General features: G+C 43.5%; 1 protein-coding gene across 1 annotated transcript in view; it reads left to right on the top strand.

Moving 5' to 3' along the window:
- Positions 1–14220, top strand: part of MPRIP (myosin phosphatase Rho interacting protein) — a 564937-nt gene extending 550717 nt beyond the window's left edge. The window contains exon 22 of the mRNA XM_086940861.1: positions 14009–14220. Coding sequence (XP_086796987.1) covers positions 14009–14080 — 72 coding nt within the window. The 3' untranslated portion in view covers positions 14081–14220. The remainder of the gene's footprint in view (positions 1–14008) is intronic.
- The last annotated feature ends 9658 nt before the right edge of the window (positions 14221–23878 follow it).

The raw sequence follows: 23878 nt of genomic DNA, 5'->3' as shown, positions 1-23878 counted from the left end.
TGGCCACTGATAGGTTCCTTTGACGAAAATAAAATAAAAACATTAGAAATAGCGCTCCAGAAGAATAAAACTACGCCCACTATGCTTGACAGTATCGGCATGTGGCGCAAAGAAACGGAACAACGAAAGAAAAGAGAAGAAGCAAAAATAGGGAAAGAATTACGAAAGGCAGCCCACCTAGCCGCGAAGCAACTAGAAGAAGAAATAAAAGAAAGAAAAGATACTATGCAAAACCAGGAATCAGGGTCGACAGGCCAATGTCCTGTTAGGACCCCCTCTGTGCTCTACCCTGAACTGCCCTCCAAACACCGGGCAAACGATGAGTTACTGCTAGGTCCCCCAATCATCTACATGCCCCCTCCATATGCTCCCAGCCAACAAAACCTGCAAGCCCCGAGTGTGAGTGAAAGTGACCCTAGCGCTAGTGCACCGGCCCTCACGGCCTCCGCACCAGCCACATTAACAACTTCGTCAGACGACCCCGAGGCTAGCAAACAATCATCAGCCAGGTTAAGTAGGTTAAGCAAAGATGAGCGGGATGGGATCGACAAAATAGCAAAGACCTTAGTAGAACGAAGGGAGAGCGAAGAGTACACAATGAACATATATAATTCACATGCCGACAGCCACAGACGGCATTTCATTTTGCGATTCAGCTACCACACCCTGAACGCGTATGAAGATAGGTATCAGAGCAAGGGTCCCGCTAAACTAACAACGCAGTATAGGAAAATTGATGTTGGAGATGGGACTGAACGTGAGGCGACGGAGCTCTTCATGCAAATGCTTGAGGTCTTCCGCCACCTCACAGAACAGAAACCAGAAGCCAAGGTTACGGTCCCTGAAACAACCTCGGCAGAAGTAGCCAATACTATGATGCCTATCAGAGAAGCGGCTCCTTACTGGATCCCGCCACGGGGCCAGGGAACGAGCGATGATATTAATAACGAAAATGCAAAGGGAAGGGTTGTGTACAATTGGGTTTACCAACCATGGGACCGACAAGATATCCTAACCTTTAAGCAAACCCTGCCCGACTTAAGAAAGAACCCGACAGCATTTTATACCGAATTAGGCACAGCCTTGGGTTCGACAATAATGACTTTAGCAGATATTGACTTGTTCTTTGGGCTATGTCTGCCGGCTGACGTGTGGAAGCAAATCCGGAAGGCTGACCACACGGATCTGTTCGGGCATACCTGGGACCAACTCGGTAAACTAGATGGACAGCGAGAGCCGGGGAATAAACCAGTGAAGGACATACTGGAACTCCCAGATAAGATAGTTCAGAAATTAAAAACACTGGTCCCGGAAAGAAAAGTAGACTGGTCGATCGTCACGGCCTGTCGACAGAAACCCCAGGAAGATGTGTCAGAATACTTCTCCCGATTTGAGACAGTGTTCTCCGACTACAGTGGCCAAGACATGACCACCGCGACCGGACAACACCTGTTTGTGCAAAATTATGTAAAGGGACTAACACAAGAAGTCTCCCAAAAACTGCAGACGAGCGAGAGTAGTTGGGGGGCCTCCAAACCCGCAGCTATCCTTCAGATGGCTCAGTATTACGAGCACCAAAAGAATGAGAATGATAGGGCGTCCGAGAAAAAGAAGAAAGATTTAAAGGAAAGGGTAATGATAGCCCAGATACAGGGTATAGCGCTAGGACGGGAACATCAAAGGGGGAACTACCAATCAAACACCCCCAGAGATCTACCTCTTAAAGATCACACCCCAACATCCCACACTGGACGGAGAGACATTAGCAATGACCAATGCGCCTTCTGCAAAGGGTTCGGCCATTGGAAAACCCAGTGTCCGGTTCTGCTAGAGATGAATAGAAATAGGGATTCCAGGGATGTGGCAGGTGGTCCGAGGAATAGAGTACAGGGACAAGGGAACTCCAACGACACCAACAATGACAGATCAGGAAGACTGAACACATTTGACCGTCCCCGACAGAACCAATATCAGCTATCCGAAGGTGAAAATGCCCCCGATTTTGCATAGGACTGCCAGGGGCAAGGGAGGGATCCAGTCGAGCTCTGTGTTGACCAGCAAGGTCCTTATGTCACCGCTAAGGTCTTGGGTACAGAGTCTCCATTCTTGGTAGACACTGGGGCGACACGTAGTGTGTTATCAAAACGACTGATTCCAAGGGCACCCTTGTCTGGCTCACACATAACGTCGATAGGTTTCGATGGGACGCCCTCCACTAACCCCCTGTCCGTACCTATTACCTTTGACCTAGAAAACAACACCACTGACGCGACATTTCTACTCTCCTCCAACTCCCCTGACGCCATTATGGGCATTGACTTACTGAAACATTTTCGAGCTACCATTAGGTGTTCCCCAGATGGAATACGAGTCATTCTGTACGACAACCCAGATATGCCCAGATCCCGTCCCCCACGACACATGTGTTGCATAACTAACGCTGACCTGTCCCTGCTTGACACCCTGCCTCCGTACCTGTGGGCCAAAAATGACTCTGATGTGGGGCGAATGATGATTGACCCTATTCACATAACTGTACGACAGGACGCTATGCTCCCGAAACTCCCGCAATATTGGATATCCCCAGAGGGTGAGAAGGCACTGGTAGCGATCATTCAGTCTCTGGTAGATGCAGGAGTGGTTGAAGAAGTGGTTAGCAACGTCTGCAACAGCCCAATCCTACCTATTGTTAAGAAGCAAGGTGAAGGAGATGAGAAAGCGTCCCTCTTCACCCACGAAAGGGAGGGATGCGCATTGTCTGTCCTGACTCAATTGATTGGTCCTAAGCAGCGCCCTTGTGCCTACTTCTCCGCCACTCTTGATCCCGTAGCCAGAGCTTTACCTGCCTGCCTTCGAGCAGTAGCTGCCGCTGCTGTCTCTATCCGTCAGAGCGAGGGAATCGTACTTTCCAACTCCCTCACAGTACTAGTACCCCATGCAGTCGACACCCTCTTGAACCAGACAAAGACCCAACACCTGACTAGCGCACGACTGACGGGGTACGAGTTGACTCTGCTTGCACCCCACATCACCCTAAAGAGATGCACGACTTTGAATCCCGCCACATTGTTACCCCTGCCTGAAAATGACCCCGACGTTCCTCCCATCCACGACTGTGTGACTCTCACGGACGAACAAACTAGGAGTAGGGTTGACCTCCGAGACACCGCTTTTACTGACCCCGATGGAGAGCTATTTGTAGACGGCTCATGCATCAAACTCCCAGATGGCACCACCTCAGCTGCCTATGCAGTAACAACAGCCCGAACAGTAGTTGAGACAGCCTGCATCACACAACGATCTGCCCAGGCAGCAGAGCTGATAGCCCTCACCCGAGCATGCATCATAGCCGCAGGGACCACCACGAACGTATATACGGACAGCCAGTATGCCTTCGGAGTGGTCCACCATTTTGGGCTCCTGTGGAGGGAGAGGGGATTCCTGACGTCCCACGGCACCCCGATCCTCCATGGAGATCTCGTCTCCGCTCTGATTGAAGCAGTTCTCCTCCCCAAACGATTAGCGGTGGTAAAATGTCAAGCACACAAAAGGGTGACAGACTTAGTTGGACAAGGGAATGCATTAGCCGACATCACTGCACGAACCACAGCTGAGAATAGGACGGTGACACGCATATATGTAACCAGGTCACAAGCAGAAAAATGGAGTGACACAAGGGAAATGATCAGAGACATACAGTTGGCCAGCACCCCTCACGAACTGACTAAGTGGGCAAGGGTGGGTTTGAAGGACGAAGAGGGTTGCTGGCGAACGAAGGATGCAAACAAGTGGTTGCTGCCCGACTCATACCTGATCCCCATACTGACAATGGCACATTCCCCCGCACACATAGGATCTGCACCCATGATCGAACTCATTTCCAAAGTCTGGCACAATGACAAAATCCCCGACTCAGCCAGACGCCTGGTTCAGCAGTGCCTTATCTGTCTGCAACACAACCCCGGGAAAGGAACTGTAGTACCCCGGGGAGGGTTTGGGACCCCCAATCACCCCTTTGAGGTCCTTCAGATGGACTACATCCAACTAGAGAGATGCCAAAGCCTGAAGTATGTACTAGTCATTGTGTGTGCCTTCAGCAAATGGGTAGAAGCCTATCCAACCCGTGACAACACTGCCATGACTACTGCCAAAGTACTACTGAAGGAATTCTTCCCTCGCTATGGCCTTTGCCGAATTTTATGGAGCGACAATGGCCCCCACTTCATAGCTGAGGTTATCCAACTAATACTAAAGGGGTTGGGAGTGAAGCAACGGTTTCATGCGGTCTTCCACCCCCAATCCGCCGGTCTAGTGGAACGCCATAATGCCACACTGAAGCTGAAACTGGCAAAAATAGTGGCCACCACTGGACTTAACTGGCCGGATGCCCTCCCACTGGCCTTGTTATCGATGCGCTCCACCCCCACCAAGCACCATTTGACCCCCTACGAGGTCGTGTTTGGGCGACCGATGAACCTCTGGACTGCTCCCAAACCGACCTCCATTCATGACGTCCCAGACGTCCTACTATCTGATTATTTGTGCAAGTTAACCAAAACGTTGTCTGTCATTCATCAACAGGTGCAGCAAGCCATCCCCGATGCTTCCAGGGGCCCCGGCCATGACATCCAACCAGGAGATTTCGTGCTGATACGAAATTTCCAGCGAACCAAGAGTCTGGAACCTCGGTGGACGGGCCCCTGGCAAGTGCTGATCACCACCCGAACGGCGCTCCGAGTGGAGGGGAAGAAGCACTGGCTGCACGCGCATCATTGTCGGAAGGTCTCTGCAAACCTGGCCACGACAGAAAACGTCAGCACCCAAGAAGAGCTCCTGAGCAAAGACCGACCGATATTGGACTGTTATCCCGATACTGAGGCACTCGAACTTGCAAAATTCTCCGATCCCACTGTGCCGTCCAGAGAAGGGTATTTCCTGCGTCGAAAGGAGGGAGTTTCGGCTAAGTAGGCCACGGACTAAGTTAAATCTCAGAACGGTGACCTAAACACAATCAAGGGTTGCCGGGAGAGAAGCTAAACGAAGTCTGTGGTTCTGCCCGCTACCGAGCTCCCTTGAAGGTGATGGAAGCGCCAGATAAGAAGATGATGGAAGCGCCAGATAAGAAGATGATGGAAGCAACAGGAAATACCCAGTATAGAAATCCAAAGACTGACAACTTGCACAAATCAAAGACAATCGCACTCTTCATTGTCTTCCTCTTCTGCCTCCTCCTCATGACCTCCTTCTGGATTCTGGAGGAAAGCACACCGGCTCATGAGGCATTGCTACCTACTGCACAGCCGACCCCCCCTGAAAGAGCATCACCTAATCTCTCTGTCGCCTCAGCTCCGAGAAAGGCGCAGGGAATTCTGGAACAATTCCTTCGTGCAACTGTTGCACCAACACAACCTTGCTGCGAATGCTACGAACTGTTGGATCTGTGGGTTGCTCCCGCATGCCACTGGACACTCTATTCCCTTCATCCCTTCACCCTTCTCAGTTCACGGCTCTTGCCTTGCCTGGTTGATCCTCATGCAGGAGAGCCACAAGGACAACGCCACCTCCAGCCGGACAGTGTCACACTTCTACTCTGGATTCTGGCTGAACAAAGCCGAAAAGACTCCTACTGCCCTGTGTCCTGCGCTCGCAGGCGCCACCTTCATCAAAGACATTCCAGCCAAAGAACGAGTCGAAGTACAGGTGCTCCACAATCCAGCCAGAACCACCTTCTCTCATCTGCAAAAACAAACTACCGCCACTCTGACTGTGGCCCTGTCTGTTATTAATGTCACCGGCCTTGTGTGCCTAGAAGGCCAGGGAACGCAACTGGTGGGTCACAGCGCCTGCCGAATCACCAGAACATTGGACTCAGCTGACCCCCCTTCCTTTGTTGCTTCTCCAAACATGTACTTTGTGTGTGGCACCAAAGCTTACACCTGGCTCCCGAGAGGCTGGAAAGGTATCTGTTACATTGCCTTCGTTCTTCCACCCACATATGTAGCCCCTGCCAACCATCACCGGCAGAGGCGCGCAGACGACCTTGGACAAGCCGACTCCACCGGAGCACAGTTCCTGGATGCAGCAAAGGGTCTTGTTCCTCTGTGGGGCCCAATGGCAAACAGCCGCGCTATCCGGCACCTGACCCAGGCAGTAGAAACAACGATCAACATCACTGCTGGTATCCTCGCCAACAACACTGCGGAACTTCAGGCGGTCCGCCTCGTGACCCTTCAAAATAAGACTTGTCCTAGACGTGGTCCTAGCCGACCGAGGAGGAGCATGCCGCATCATCGGATCCAGCTGCTGCACATACGTGCCTGACAACTCGCCTTCAGTCTACAAAGCCATTGAACACCTCCACAGACTTTCCTCAGAGGTTCACCAAGAACAAGAAGGATGGTCGCTTGGGAACTGGTTTTGGGACACCTTGAAGAATTGGGGTTGGAAATTGTTTTCCTTCGTGCTGATACCTGTTGTAATATTATGTGGGTGTTGCTTAGGTATCCAATGTCTGCCACCTTTGTGCGGCCTTGTTTCTAACTGTATGTGCCCAAAGACTTTGGACTTCCGAAATGAGCACATGAGTCCTGTCTATGAAGTAGAAATACGTGGCCTTATGGGGATAAATCCAAACTGACAAGTTGGCGAGACATGTTAAAAGGGAGGACTGTGGAATTTTAATTTGCGATCTGAACATTATCTGCGCCAGCTTGTCACCTATGTACTACGTGCACGGCAGCCATTTTAGATATCATGGTCTCCCTGTCCACGATCGATCGCCAGCACGTCCCTCTGACCCAGCAAGCATCCTCCGCGCACCCTGGCTCCCCCTCCCTCCCCCTCATGAGCATAACCCTTCTGCATGACCCTGTCCTTGGGAGTCACGCCAGCGCCTGACCAACACCTCCTCTCCTCCCATGAATGCCCCTCTGTTGATAAACCTCCCTCCCGCGCTGGATTGTCCACGCAGCATGAATACCACTCCATTGATGGCCCCTCACCCCGTGTCCGACTGTCCACACAGGTCCGAGGCCATTGCCTAAGCCGGGAGATATCATTTACTGCCCTTTATTGTATGAGGTCGCTCTCCTTCAAAGGACCCTCTATTGATCCAGGCCTCCCCACCCCCCTGTGATGTGATCAGGCGCACACATCCTAAGACTCGACGGAACACTCAGCTGCGTGATGGTCCCCTCCTCTTATCAGCAGGTTGAGGACCTCTATTGTGAAGGTATATGGGGGTGGGATTGACACTAGGATTACGGGGATGTCTTTTTCTTGCCTTACAAAGATCTGATGGTATTAAAGGAAGGTCACATGCCATAAACCAGTGTATAAGAGGCCAGGCCTCCGAGAGGCTGTTAGAGCACCTCGAGATGATACCTTGTTGTCTGATCTGATGTGTTCTGCTCCGTCGGAATAAAACTTCTGTTTCCTGCCTTCTGGTCTCCGGCGCCTGCCTCATTGCTTGGTAAATTTTGAATGGTACAAGGGCGGTTAGCGCCGGGCAAATCCTGAGAAAGGTCCTAGCCCTACCTTTTTCCACAGTTCAACGCGTTCTTTGTCTGCTTCCTGGGCTGAGGCGACGGGGTTCTCCATCCAGGAGATATGTAGGGCAGCCACTTGGCAGTCTCATCACAGATTTGTGCGACATTATAGGCTTGATGTTTTACATGCCTCTGCTGACAGTTTTTCTGTTGGCGTCTTGAACGCTGTTGTTCATTGATCTTTTATTGATTAGTTTTGTACTCTGCATGGATCCTTAGTGTCCTGCGTTTTTTTTTTTATTGGTTCTCTGCTTGTGAGTTCCTCACGTAGTAAGGACTGTGACGGGGAGGACCCATGAGGGGGTAATGTCTTGTTACTTACCGTAATCTTCATTACCCCGATTAGGGTCCTCCCGGTCCCAGTCCTCGTCTCTCCCTCCCTCCTGCAGTGTTTGTGTCGGAGTCTTGTTGATAACAGGCATGGCGGTAGATGGGCGGGGCTTATGTAGTTTAAGCATACTGGCGTTGTGATTGGCTGGGTGGAGGCAGGACTGCCTCACGTAGTAAGGACTGGGACGGGGAGGACCCTAATCGGGGTAATGAAGATTACCGGTAAGTAACAAGACATTTCCAGTCCTGCCTGTGACACGCAAGTTGAACCCAAACGGTTGTGAAGAAGAGAGAGTAAGGACTGAGTACTACAGTACACAGGAAGGTAATTCTCCTTTATTTGCCCATACTCAACATGATTTAATGGCCTGTATTGTTTTTAATATAGTGCAATGCTGTTTACTTCCTTATTCATCACGTTGTAAAAGCTGTTATTAAATCTGTGTTAGGAAAAGACTTGTTTGGATGGAAGAACTAAAAGATTTATACATTAAGAAAAATGATTCTAACTTTATAATGCAAAATAAATCCTAAAACTGTAAACAAATGGACAGATTTTATTGAAATTCAGCAGATGAAACCAAATGTAGGCGAAACGTCTTCCAACTAATTTTGGTGTGTTTTCAACTGATAAAGACCAAATCAGTTGTTTTTTTGACACCTACATTGTAATCAGTTGTTTTATTGACACCTACATGGTGATACAATCATGAAATGGCATCAGGTGGAATAATGATTTGTACCTTTTCTTAAAAAATGCTCTGGTGTTTTGGTGATAACTGATCTTTTTGAGAAAAACAGCACAGTAAAGAATACTGTTTTGAATCCCCAGTTGTCTACCCATTTGTATAATACTCACCAGTTGTCTTCAGGTATGGCGTTTGTTCTTCAATCATTTAGTTTGTCTGTGTGTTCAGTGAATATTGGGAATCATGTCCTGCAGGAGCTAAGTCAGATGGCCTCCTGGTCATCCATTGTATTAGTCCATACTGTATTATATGTGTTGACAAAGATTGTGTGTCGACCCAATAGTCATTTCCTTGCAGTTGTTATCCAGATAATTTCATAAAATGAAATAGAGACGAGTATGTCTTATCCTTGTTATTACTCTTTAATATTATTTTATTTCATTTGTCTTCAAATCATCCATTCCTTGGGTCATAATACATTCCATTGTTTGTTTTGCATTGTTGGCAATTCAAAAACAGCCAACACGTAGTTCACCCCCTGCAAGGCTGTTTACCCTGGGGCATTTTCAAGGCTGAAAAGTTGAGAAAAGTGTCAGTTTACCTTATCTATTATTAAAGGTGCGTCCACCACCATCAGTAAAGGGTGTTCTGTTTGACTTGTGGTAGCCTACATGTATATTACAGGCATGAGTTTGTGAAAGGTGGTTGTCAAATTAAGGAGAAATTATGGTGTCATGGTATAGTACCCCCAAGGTGATACAATTAAACACTGAAAATTAAAAAACTCTTTCCTTACAGTACTGGCACGCAACCATAAAATCACCAGACTATTAATAAAAATATTAAATCAAGTTAAACATGTAAATTGCAATACGTGTTAGGATTTACAAATGAGGGACTTGCTTGAAGTTGTTCACGGCACCGAGAAATCTCACAAGCATGAGAATTTTGTGAATGGCCAAAAGGTTTGCGTTAGCTCTTCAGAACACTAGTTAAATCCTCCAGCTAAAAATTATTTGTGTTTTTGGAGGCTAAAAAATATACAATTCCTCTGTTTTCTTGCATTACGTTTCGTGGTGGCGGTCCAACCGCCGCCTCCTCTTCAATCCAGCCGCCCGATCATGTCCATGGCGGTCATATCGTTACAAGACCCCTGCCTCTGCCAGGATCCTGGATCCGGCAGCGGTGTAGAATGTGGGAATAGGAGGCGGTGCCAATGCCAGCACCGCCGTCCCAATCGCAACCAGCCTTTCCACCAACCTTTTCAAGGTCGGGAGCCCGCCATGCAAGGGTTGGCAGAAAGGCAGGAATGGGGCCCCAAACAGGGCCCCAGGGCGATTTTGCCCATTGGACAAAGTGTATGGGAACATATATTGTGCCCCCCTCTGCTTGCACTGTTGTGGCTGCATTGTGTGCCATGCACGACATGGTGTATGGTACACAGTGCACCGATGTTCAGGTGGTGGTGCCACAGTAGCAGCATGTGCTGCAGGCTCGCTATGAGCCGAAGCATGCCGCTGCCGTGGCACCAACACCACCAGCCCAACAGTAAAATCGAAAATCGGCGGTCTTGATGCCACCAGTTTGGCAGCATTGTCCCGACCACTGCAACACAGTTATCAGCCCCTCTATCCTGATCAGTGCGGAGCTCCTCCAATGCCTGAAAGGATCTGCCAACAGGGGTTGGGTTAATACAACATTTTAGTGTAAACCATATTTCACATTATTGTACAAACTTGGTCTTAAAAATAATGGTGAGTTGCAAATGAACCTACCCTCTAACTACTATAGGAGGGGGTACATGCATGACAATTTCTGATTCATGTCCTCTTTCCTCCTGCTGACAAGCACCACTCTAACCATAGCCAAAACAATTTGTTGGTTCCTCCTGAGACTGGCATAGGGAGGCTCTCACACAGAGGCATTTCCAACAGCATGAAGTACGAGGTTACATAATAGGATAAAGGAAGATCAATCATCTTACACTTACAAACAAAAAATTAAAAAAGATAACAAGGTCCTTATCTCACATTTTCCTATTAGTAAGTTACCACAGACCCTAACAATGTAGAATTGTAGCCGGTGTTCCTGTTCGAGGATGTCACATACATGTGAATAATTTCCTCTCCGACATCTTCATAATACCTGTTACAATGAAATCATTTGGTAATAAGGCAGCCTCTACAATTCCCCCTAAACCAGGGAACATGCCCATTCAATACTAATGTAACGATGGCCCTGATCTCGATACATTAGCATACTACATTACAAGATGGTGGCTATTTCTACCGTCAAACTGGAGCGCCGCTTGCTCTGAACATCGAAGAGGGACTTTATATTCTCCAGTATCCTTTAAAATGGCGCTCATCCAGGACGCCGACAAATAGAACCGGAGCGACTGAAGAGGGGATTTAGCCTGTGGCGGATAAGCACCCAAGAATCTTTGTTGAGGGCAACAGTGCACATTCTAAATTATGCCGTTTAGAGGGACACCACCACTTTTAACTGTTAACTTTGTAATAAGTATATATATATATATTTTAATGACTGAGTAATGACCAGACTTTCCACAAAGAGGTGATAACCTTGTGTTGTTCCCAATGTAGTCTTGTTTTGGTTCTACTGATGTGCTATTCAGACAAAAAAATAATGCATTTAGAACAGCAGACTAAGAAACTAACAATGCACAAACTGTAAACATGTTCTACGCATATGACGTAATGCAAGAAAACTGAGAGGAACTGTATTATTTTTTTGTCTCCGAAATACAGATAATTTTTAATTGAAGGTTTTAACTAGTGTTCTGATGAGGTAACACAGGCCATTCTGCCATACACATATTCTTATGCTAGGGAGATTTCTCGGATTCCACCCACAACTTCAAGCGAGTCCCTCCTATGAAAATCCCTCTAGCACTTATAACACCTTACATGTTTAACTTGATTCAATATTTTTATTTACTGCTGCACAACTCTAGTGCGAATTAATAAGTCTGCTGATATTATGGCTGCATGCCAGTATCATAAGGAAAGAGTTTTTTAATTTTCAGTGTTTAATGGTAGCACCTTTGGGGTACTATACCATGACACCATTGAATTTCATCACCACCTTTCACAACCTCATCCCTGGGGATATGCATGTAGGCTATCACAATTCAAACTGAACACCCTACACTCGTGGTTGTAAACGCACCTGTATTAATTGATCAGTTAAACTGACGCTTTCCTCAACTTTTCAGCCTTGAAAAAGCTCCAGGCTATACAGCCTTGCAGGGGGAGAAAACAGGTGTGGGCTGTTTTTGAAATGCCAACAATGCAAAACATACAATGGAATGTATTATTACCCAAGGAATAGATGATTTAAGGGCAAATGAAATAAAAGAAAATAAAAACAATCATATCAAGGATAAGACTTGCTCGTCTCTTTTTCATTTAATGGAATTGTCTGGATAACTACTGCAAGGAAAGGACTTTTGGGTAGATACACTCAATCTTTGCCACCATACCTGACTTGAGAAAGAAGCAGTTGGTCCAAACCTCAAGAGTGAACTACACCCAGACAATAGGGTATTTCTCCATAGGATAGGAGTGTTGGACCTTTATGTACTTTCTTATACTTGTATTATATGTGTTAACTGTTGCAGTCTGTTTAGGTACTCAAGCAAGCCTTCTGTGCTATGTTGAAGCACGTCTGGACTCATGGGTTTATTTATGTGGTTCATGAAAAGCATTACATTTTAGATTTATGTACTTTTTGTTTGTTTGTGTCTTTGTTGTTTTTTCCTCTGACAGTCCGTTATTGAGCAGGTCTCATGGGAGAATTGAAACGTACCAGCATCCAGGTTCCCCTTCACATAGGTAAACCAAATTATGCACAAAGAAGCCCGAACACACAATCTAAACGTTCACCATGCATGAGTAAAGCACGTTTTGATGTAAAAATACATTTTCTTGTGTTCGTGTGTTTCTAGAAACAAACGTCTGACCATCTAATCAACCCATTTTGTTTGTCGTGTAAATGCTTGTTGTCACAGTGTTTCTCCCGGGCACTCTGGGTTGGCACACTAGTTCCTATCGTGATTAAGCAAACTGAAATACTATGAACTTTTGCTGGGCATCTGATCGTCCCGGAGAATCGTGTATCTTCGGGTTGCCATGCTATGATATGTTAACTTTACACAGCAGGGGGCAGAATGCACTAATACTGAAAACACAAAAAACCTAGGCTACACTATAGGGTGTTTTGTTTGTGCTCAATTATAGCCGTAGGGAAGTGTATTATTAGGACCCCCTGCGAAGCTCCTAAGAAAGCAATAAAGAAAACATTGATGAGATAATGTTGTAGATTACAAGCCTGATACTTGATTTACTAATGTAAAGAAAGATTTGGAACACAACCGTAAGTGAACATGTACTTTGTACATTGCCTTCCGGTATAATAAATATAGAAAATTACAGTTTTCATGTGTCTCAAAGAGCGGTGATCAAAGCAAAGCTTAGCAAAAGGCTTGTGTACATTTCTGGATTTCAAGCCACAAAGTTCTTTTGATTATTATGTGTGTGTTTATTAGGAGAAAACATGATAACAATGTCCTCTAGGCAAACAAAAAAAAACTTTACAGTAACTTACCATGTGTTGTGACTCGCCACAGCCCACGGCAAGAGACTTCAAACCAACGCAAGCAGTTGTTGGGAACAGAAGTCATGGTGAGTTGCTAAATATGGGTTAGGACTGTCTGTAATGATTTACATTGAGGCGGCTATAAAATAACCCTCCTGTTTTATTTTTAATTAAAATAGCTTTGAATTTCACAACTGACAATTATTAGGTTAGTTCTTTTTTTTAATCAGTTTTAACACTTGATTTAAAACATGCAAGGTCCGGCATGAAAAGTACTATGTTTTCATGGAGGCAGTTGCTATTTTACTGACTTTGGGTCTTGTTTAGAGTTTGATGATAACAAAGAGTCTTTTCTGATTTTTGGAAGACAAGCTATCTTGGAGGAAAATCTAGATTAATTTCTTCCTCCATACTATCCTGTTAGTATATTATTCTTGAATTTAGTATTTCTTCTGGACATTAGAATAATTAACATCACCACACAATTTTAATACAGGCCTTTGGTAATCAGTAGAGAATTCAGGAGGTTTAGATGCAGTCAGGAAAGTGTATAAATTGTGAATTAATTATGTGCACACTAAGATTTAATCCCATCCATTTTTTGAGATACTCATTAAATCATTAATGGAAACATCTAATTCTTTCACTAGCATGTTCAACTAATACCTTACTCATGTGACCATCTTTTCTTTACTTGCACAATCCTTGTTTCTGATGATACATTTGTGATTGCACTTTTTAGGCGGATGTTGTATGACTTTTATGCATGTCATTTGCTCTGAGAGGATCCAATTCTAAATGTATCTTTCATTTGTTTGCCAGAGCCTGAAGGAAGGTCTAACTGTACAAGAACGTATGAAGCTCTTTGAATCTAAGGACTTGAAGAAACACTAAGTTTCCCTACCACCCCTTTTTCGTGTAGACTTTCAACACGTGCAATCCCGAGCTTGCAAAAGGACAACAAAATCTGCGCTGTGTGGTCACTATTCAATGATTTTTTTAATGTCATTAATGGTGATACAAAAGGAACAATTCTCCAGCCAAAGGACTGGGCTATGGACTGCAGTTCCCACAAACGCATTTTCTTTCTGTATGTGAATATTGTACAGAAAAGGAAAACTTATGTTGTTCACATCCCACTAAAGTATACAGTTTATTGTTACACATTATATTATGTATCAGTATTAAGGCTTGGTGGCCTATTAATAAGCTAGCTCTGGGTACCCAGAGTATTGCCACAGGGCCTGCAAAGAATGCACAGCTTCCTTGCTTATAGATCTTAGTGTCATCCTTCTCTAGAGCTGGGAGGACCATGCCTCCATTTTTCACATTTCTATACGCTGTGGGAACTAGACGCTCCTTTCACCTATAAGGCAAGTGGTGAGAAATCAGACTAGTGACGATATGGACTAAGAAAGGAGCACCTACAACGTTGCCAGTTAACGTCCGGTCAACACTGTGGTGGATTAAATGGCTGTGCGGAATTATACTGTCCGATTTCCTGCTGATCTCTGACTTCTTTCTGTGATATGTAAGTCAGTGGGGCAGTAAAATAATAATACGGCCTCTGCACACATAATACACATTTCAAAATATTCCTTTCCTAAAGAGTTTTATCATCAGTCCTCTTTATCTTCTTTTTAATCATTTTGCAAATGTGAATTTACTGATCCTTTATTTCACATTTCTAGATTGAATTATGAGTATTACTGCAACACTGTCCCCGTGTTTTCCTCCGCCACTTTGAATGTAGTGTTATATTTCTCACTAAGGTTCCACAGACTGAGAGAAGTTATCAAAGAACCTAGTGGTCACCAGAAAACGTAAACCTAAAATCCTGTCAAACAATGAATAAGGACAAATGGGGAGCACATGGAGAATTATCTAATAATGTTTTGGGATAAATAGTGTTTTCTGCTTGAGCCCACTCTAGCTTCTGCAGAAATAGTTTCTTCCAGCCGATTGACTTTCCACATAGAACTCATTCTAACTATCTGTCCTTTATTAAATTAGAATGTCCTCAATTCTCTTTCCTCAAAGAGAACTGTACCATTTTATTGCTGCAATGTGATGAGAGTGGGCAATTCTGTTGACCATCACGATGAAGCATGTTCACTTTAAGAGTGTTGAGTAAGATAAATATATTGAAAAAAACAGACTTAGGCGTGCTGGTGATAAAGCTTTAGAGCTTTAAAATACAATGCATTTCCATGTACCAACACAATTCAGCCGCAAGCAGAAAATCTAGGCAATTATTTTACTTTTCTTTGATACGGATTGCCTCGTGTTTACTGATTCAATGATCAGCCTTGCTATCGTTTTGTTCACATGACATTTGCTTATTTGGCTGTCCACTGGGATAAGAGATGCATGTTTTGCAGCTGCACTCACAACCAAGGTCAGTTGTCCTCTTTCAGATTCATGCTGTGTATCATAGATAAAGTTGCAAACAAGTTAAGTTGAATCTTAGATTTAAATAATAGAGAACAGTATCTTGTAAAAATGCTTTATAAATCTACCCAATCCTTTTAATGCAATTCATTGGCTGTAGATGACAAACAAAAATTACTACTTCTGAGAAGGACAATGTTTGAATCTGCAGGGTATGAAAATACGAAAGTAATTTATTTTGTTAATGTAGTATGGGAAAAGAAACCGAAATCCACAAAACTGAATGGTGGTGCCCAAAGTACGCACAGAGCATAAGAAATCAATTTAAAAAAGGTTATTTGGTACCTCTGGTATATCAAAGAGATCGGGTTGCCAAGCTTTATAGCAGTTGCAATTTTTTACCATTTGGTTGTAGTATTCAAATTTTACCTTTTAACTTTATCTATGCTCCAGTCGCAGGTAAACAAATGAGGGAATAATTATAAATAAAATAGTCATTTCCTTCATATTATACACGAGAACACTCCTGATTATGATTGTATTTCTTCCTCTTTTAAGTCTGCATGTGTGCTACTGCTGTCTCTAATATTTCCTAGCTTTAAATGGAATGACAGGATTATTTATTCAATCTTAATATTTGTTAGATACAAACCCTATTGCCATTCATTGAAATAATTTCTAGGCAAACTGGTAACAGACATGTTCCTCAGTTGCAGGTCTTTGAGGTGTCGATCAGCATATTTATCCTATAGGAACATTTATTGGTAGACCCTAGGAGTCTCACCAGTACACCTAATACTGCCAGAAAAAAACTGAATACCTTAGCAATTTCGTTTTGTGACATTATTGTACATGTATGATATCTAGCTACAGGTTCCAGTCTACTTACAGTGATTCTCTCTAATTCTATATTAAACTCTAGTATTTAGGGGAAGAGTTGGGCATAGAAAAACAAGAATGATTATCCATTGTTATTGGTGCTATTAATCATCCCGTCGTTGGAAATTATTTTGCGGTATTTCATGAAGTTGAGAAGACTTAGAACTTGAATAGTGGATGGCAGTGCACACCATAAGGAGCACTCTTTTAACACGGATTGCTACAGACAAGTACGTTTTTGTAAATGCCATACCTGTTGGAGGTTGTGTATTTCTAAAAAGTGTTTGCATAGGTTATTTTTTTGCTATGAAATGGCAAATTAAGAAAGAATGGTGTATGGAATAAAAGGCAAGAAGAAAATGAAACAAACACTTTTTTTCATCCTCTCCTTAAGAGGGTGCTATTTGGACCACACCTTTAAACTTTCCTCCATTGTTTATTTATCTTAGGAAGACCCTGTGCTTCTTTAAGGAAGTGTGAACTTGCTTTTCAGGGTGCAGATATCCTCGTCACTTGGTACAAAGCGACAAGTGGCTCAAATGCTGGGGCCTTTGTACAATGTTAAGGTGTGTTTTGATTCTGCAGAGTATTAGGATTTTGAGGGTGTATACTGACATAGGCATACCACCAGAGAAATGTGTGTGCTTAAAAGGTAAGTGACTGAGAACCTTTTTCAATGTTAAACAGTGGTGACCTATGATTTCTCGTGCCATGATATCCTAGTAAGGGTGAAAAAGGGCTTCACAATATCAAATTCCAAATGTTGGGGGGCATTCTGGTCGAGTGGGCTTTAATTCTCTGAACTCCCAGGCCATGCCTACAACACAAGCTGCTGAGTAGTCTTCGATTTGCAGCCAATTCTAGTTGAACAAGACAACCGTGCTTTTATGGCAGCGGGCATTCGGGTGGAGAGGTGCAGGTAGTGATGAACATCAGACCAAAAGCAAGGCAGACATGTGCCAAGACGTGTTTTGGTCACAGTAGGTCCAGCATGATAGTTGAGAAAACCTCAGTGTTTTACCCATATCAGTTTTGTGGTCGAAGGCTACTTATGAGTCATTCATGAGAGTGTCAAACTCTTAAGATCATGGTAATTACTTTGTTCTTTTACAACCATGCATCCCATTGCAAGATATGAAATGTAGTACTCAGAGTGGTCTGTTCTCCGATTTTCATGGCCGACTGCAATGGCCTGTGACGATCTGACACAAGCTCAGATTGAGGACAGAAGCATAGAAAACACTTCCAAGTGCTTGTTCATTCAGCCAAACTCCTTTGTGAGTGCTAGCATCAATTCAGCCTACAATTCCAAACTATGATTTATGGTTTCTTGTTTTTGCTGTCAGATTCGAGTAGTGTTCAAGTTTCTAGGCTCCTGTAGAAGGTAGCAGATGGGTCCTGTTCTTAGGAAGTTGTTTTTTGGCAAGTTCAAAGAAACAGTTTTGACTTCAGTATCCAAGGTGACAGCAATTTTAGACAATTCTTGAGTTGATCATTGCAGCACAGAAAGTGCCCCATTTGTGCTGGCCTTCTTCAGTAAGAAAGTCTTTGCCTGTATCTAACGACCTTAATGAAGAAAGCAGACAAGGTTAAGTCTGGATTGTACCTTGCTGTTATTTAGCATCAGAGGAAGTTTCCTTTAAATTCCAGGGTATAGATTTCTTGCCAAATTGTGATGAAGGGTGCAGCAGTTAGAAAAGGTCTAACTTGCCCTGCAGGGTGCCCAGCAGTCATATGAAACAGTCCAAAACTATGCTATAAGGGGAGTAGAGGCCAGTTTCAGTGTAGTGTCCGGCATTTGGGAAGAACCTAAATCCTTGCATCTGGAAACTTATGCATTGTTGTTACTTGGCACAACTGTCCCATTGTTGGGATTTTAGAGGCACCACTGTCCAGGGATGAACATAAATTGTTAACACTTGCTAAAGGGATTCATTCAGTTATACGGATGGCTGCCATCATTCAGTCTCCCAATTTGCCATTATCCGAATTCTTATACTTCCTCTGATTGATCTTGAAGGTGTTAAGGTACTCCTTAACAGTACAAGATATGAAAACGGGTGAACGTGTGTGTAGAGTCAATCGGATACAAGTTTGAGAATGTCCACCATATCTCTTATGTGTATGGGAGTAGTCTTATTCCCAACTGATTCTTACATGCCTGCTCTTTTATGGTAACTGACTCTGCCTGCTAATTTCGAGTAGTACTTTTTAGATTACAATCAGCTGCCACCCTTCCCATATGTTTCCCAAGGTACAGATGGGCATACTGACGACTGTAAGAGCCAACCTCATACCTTAAGAATGGTTGGCCCCTCAGACTTCTCTCCGATTCTCTTATCTTGTAAGTGCTGCCTCTTTTTCAGGACCATTGATTGGTGGTCAAGACGAAGCATATAAAGTCTAGCCAGTCACACAGGCTCACTGCAGCTGGGCAATCTTCCTACCTCCACTTTATTGTCAGAAGCTTCAGGCTTGGCTGCTGCCATATGCACATCCGACCCATCAAAGGCTTTAACCCCTTCGATGCTGGTGACAAAGCCGGCTCGTCATGGGCGTTACCTGCGATGTGCGCATGACGAGCTGGCTTTGTCACGTAACCCGCGATTTTCGAATTTTCAGCGCGCAGCGGGAAAACCCGCTAGCGCGCATGCGGGTAAAATCCATGGAGCTACAAGGCAGCCAATGCCCTTATGGCCCACTGAGCATCTCTTAAACTCAATACACAAAATCACCATGTTTTTTCCCATTGGTTGCCAGACTCTTTCTTATGAGTTGCTTTTGATGGACAGTCTTTTCACTCTCCTTTATGGGATAACTGGGCTTGACCAGTCTGTTCAGAAGACCCGCGATCAAGGCCTTGACAACAAAAACCTCTAGCAGACACGTCAGTGACTCAAGTTGGGATGCATCCTGCGGGAAGGAGTCCTTCCATGGTTTACTTGCCCCTATCCCGGAGCTATCCCCTCTTCAACCATGAAAGAATTTTCAGTGGTTATGCAAGCTCTTCACGCTTTATATGTGGTCTTGTGGGGAGGGTATTGACTATGAGGACACAAAGTCTGAACCATGGGTTGGATGGGTTGTTGAAGGTTAATGATCCAAGAATAGTTCATTCTTGGCAGAGTCCTTTTACCTGACGGTGGTCCACCTTCCCTCCCTCCTTTGAATAATCAAAGTCTGTTGTGATTGCCTTGTTTTCAAGACTGCACAAAGGAGGGGTGATGTTGTAATTTCTAGATTATTAATTACCAGTGCATTTTGTATCCTGGTATCAAGAATGTGCCACAAACAGTTGCAGCAAAAGTATTCTGCCACCGTAGTAGTTTTATTTCAAATGTTTCTTGATCCACTGTTTTGGGAAATAGATGATTTGTTGTTAGCAGTCACTCCACTCTAACCCTCTCACAATCCCCGCCATCCTGGGGCTAACCCCATTACTCCACCAATTCTATTGCTAGGCAATGTGCTACTTAAAATCAGAGGACAATAAATCAGGACGCAATTATGTGTTGCTCAATTATTAATTATCCTGCTGTTTATCAGTCTCTTCCCCTGAATGATATCTTCATCAGTCTCACTCCCTTGAGAAGTTGCCCGGCTGTTTTCCCATCTACACTGTTTGTCAGTATGTATATTTTGGGATTTGATGTGCTGCTCAGATTTTAGTGCAAAATCGAGATTCCTTTAAGATGCTGGGCCTTTCGAGGACTGCCTTCCTTTTGGGAATGACTGTTTCTTCTATCAAGTCTCATCTTGTGGCCCTTGGGTCTTTGTGGCCCTTTCTATCTAATTTTGCAGCTGGCGAGCCCCATGTGACCCAGATTTGATGTAGTTTCTTTTGACCAATCTTGTAGTGAAATCTTTCAGTATGGGACCTCGTCTAGTGTTAATGGAGTCGCCATGTCTAACCCTGCTAGTCTTTACCAGTCTCACTGAAGATGCTGACCATAACGAGTCTACTCCTAGTTGCCATCATTCATCCTAACCCTTACGCTATGTTCTGGATCTTGTAGTTTGTCCCAGGGATATAGTTTCTCAGTCCTTTGCCATCTTTTGTTCATACAGGTATTCGCTTCAGGACTTGTTTTTCTGTCTTAGTCTTAAACTGGCAAGGATCAAGGTGATCAAGTGTTTTTTCTTCTAGGCCTTGGTGGGGCAACCCAGATGAATTTATGTAAGACCGAACACTGTTTTCTCTGACTTTCTCTTTATATACTTTGGTTAGAGGCACTGCAGCAACAATTCTTGCACAGCCTTGTTCTGGCTTTATAACATGTCGTTCTTCCATTGATCATTCCAGGTTTTCTGATTGGGTTATGGCTTCCTCCTGAGTTGCATGTAGGTATGATAGAAATCTGCAGTGCTTCCCTTAACACACAGTTTCATCTATTATATGCTACTACTGAGGAAGTTACCCATGACCAGTTTTGTATCCATGGACCTCAGTCTTTTAAGTCTGTGATATTGTTTTTTGTGATATTGCAGCCCTGCAGCATGTACATTTTCTCAGTAGGTCCTGGTTAAAGTATTTTCCGATTGCCTTGTATTAACAACTGCACAAAGCAGGGGTGATGTCATTGCTTTATTAATTACTAGTAATTTTTATGGCACTGAGTACTGGTGTCCCTCGTTATCGTTCTGGATCCCCCTCTCTCCTAGCTGTTTGCTTGCAAAGTTTGCCCTGAACGTTCTACCTTTGGAAAATGAAGCAAGGGGTTGAACTTACTGTATTCCAATTTGCAGGAGGAGTTGTTCTTTTAAGGAAGTCCAGGAGAGGACTTTCTCATGTCAACTTACCTTCATACAGTTAGAACTGTGACCAATGAGAGTAGGACTCCGTGTAATGAAGATTACCTGTAAGTAATCATGACGTGTCAGGCTTCAGTGTTTCAATTGGCAGTGCTGTGTGTATATCGTGACCGTGGCAGGGTGATGCGTGACAAGTATATGAAGGTAAATGAACTGGATTATACAGTTAACTATCACAACAGAAAGCAATTGTGCACTTTTGGCTACAATCTCAAGAATATGAGAGTTTTCATGGCTTTAGGATAATTAATCATTCAAAGTTCCAGAAGCCAAGTAGAACTTGGTGGAATTATTTTATAGCTGTAGAGAGAGAGATTTCCAATGAGAAGGTGATTATAACCATTAGCTTTCTAGAAAGTGGAGGGTAGGAGTGGCACTTATTTACTTAGTTCAAACTTGCACCACTCACTGAATAAGCACAAAAGCAAATATGTCCAGCCTAAGATTTGCACTGAGACCAGTGACAAATGGGGCGTAGGAGAACACCGTACTAGGGCTTTACCATCTCTTTAATAGCAAGAAAATATGAAATTATGTCTAACAAGCTATTTATGTCCTTGTGAGTCTACAGGGTTGAATTTCATAACTTGAATAGTGTGTTTAATTAAGTTTGCACAGCAATTCCTCTCCTTTATTTACGGCTCCACAAGCCAGCGCTCCGTTTTTACACAATTTAACATTGGTTGTCTTGGATTCACACATTTTAATATCCTCAAACTAAGTGTGTACGCACATGTTCACACTAAGCTATCTTCTTGAACATTGCTTTAAGGTGACATTTAGGAATGTTGTGTTAATTCTTAATTCGCTCCTTGGCGTAAAATTTCTAAATTGAAATCTCTGGATGTCATACATGACCTAGAGTACACCAAAAGCTATAAGGTCAATTTGGTATACAACACCTGCTTAAATGTGCTACATCTCCCTACAAGTCCCCCTTTTTACCAAAAACGGATTACTGTAATATTTTATGAAGGCATAAAATCTTAGGCTTTTGCAGAACTGCTGCACTAGTTCATCTGATCAGTCACTTGAAAAAGAGCAGTTGTGTAGTCTCTGCAAGCAAAAAGCTCCATTAGTCAGCACTGAATCTAGTTCCAGTCTGTTTAAACTGCAAGAAAGCTTTTTATTATCCTTTCTTGGTGCTCAAACCTCTATTGTGACTTATGTACCACAGTGCTCCTTCGATCAGGAAACTTGCTGCTCCTATATAGTCTCGGGTTTAAAGAAGCAATGCTAACTGAGATGACTGGCATCCAGACTTTGGAACCAGTTACTACCTGAAAACCATGTTATGCCATTAGCAATTTTGTCAATTGATAGGCATTTCCCCCCTTCTTTGGTAGTGTTTGCTAGTGCCAGGAAACCTTTGGTACGCTTGTGCACTTTACAAGAATTAAAACAAAATGTATTTTTGTATTTGGCAATAGTTTTCTTCACTTAACTTTCATGCCCTATTTTGGAATAAAAAACGAGAGTTTAACATGTTGAACATTGTAGCTATCTTTCAATTTGCTGGCAAAGAAGCTCGAGTATGGTGTATGTAGTGAACAACAACCATTTCCTCGTTTTCCTTTTATGGCACTGTGTTTTGCCCATCGGAAAAATTAAACAACTGAAGTTTCAGGTCTACACTAGAAATGAGAATCCGAAAGGATTTTTGAATAGCTTCTAGTGTAGTTAAAAAAAAAGCTATTTGTATGTTGTGGAAGGCTGTTAACATTTTATTATTAGATGAGAGAGGGCACAGTCTTGAGGAGTGTAGTTACTTAAGTTCAATTGAGTACCAGTTACTATCATTTCACTTGCAGCGTAGGTTGGTCTAGAAATGGAAGACTGGACTGGATTTTAAAGTAGTATACTTTTTATATCGCTTGGTTTTAGATTTTTTATTTTTATATGTAGATTCAGTACGCTGTTGGATTATAATTGAATCCATTCCTCCCTTCCCTTATTGTTCACAGCCCACCAGCGCTAAAGGGATGAGTGCTAGTGGAGAAGAGGGTAAAGAATATTAAACAATAACATCATATTTTAAATTCAGTGTCATGGATCATGTGCACATCCTAAGATTCTGATATGGGCATTACACTTACAAGCATATTGTGTGTTACAGGGACAGACTAAACCGAATATGGAACACTGCACAGCTCCTCACAGTGATCTTTGTGGTCAGTTGTACTTGATTTTGTTCAATATAAAACAATTTTATTTTTGTCTCTATGCAACTACGCAATTCTGTGCACATGGGTTTGACGATTAATAATTCAGAGAGGTGGCAAGTTTACAGATATGTCATCTGCAAGACTGGCACACAAAATCATCAGTACACTACTGAAATCGACAGTCTTAAAATGAAGGAGACCACTTGACTATAAAATTATGATGGCCTCCTTTACCTGGTTTAATTTGATTTTACACATATTAAGAGGCCGTCATAATTTTTCGGACTAGTTTGCGACATTATTAGAATCATTGTAAATCTATGGAGATAGGTCCTTCAGGGCATGGAGTAGGCTGGACCTTATTTTATCAAGAAAAAAACGAAATTGCCTCCTCCACCCTTATTCAAAATTTACTTCAAAACTCAAACTATACTTTATTTAGTTT

Source organism: Lissotriton vulgaris, chromosome 10, assembly GCF_964263255.1.
Source record: "Lissotriton vulgaris chromosome 10, aLisVul1.2, whole genome shotgun sequence".
Classification (NCBI taxonomy): Eukaryota; Metazoa; Chordata; class Amphibia; order Caudata; family Salamandridae; genus Lissotriton; species Lissotriton vulgaris.
Note: the sequence above shows the minus strand (reverse complement) of the source record. Positions and strands in the feature narration are given on the sequence as shown.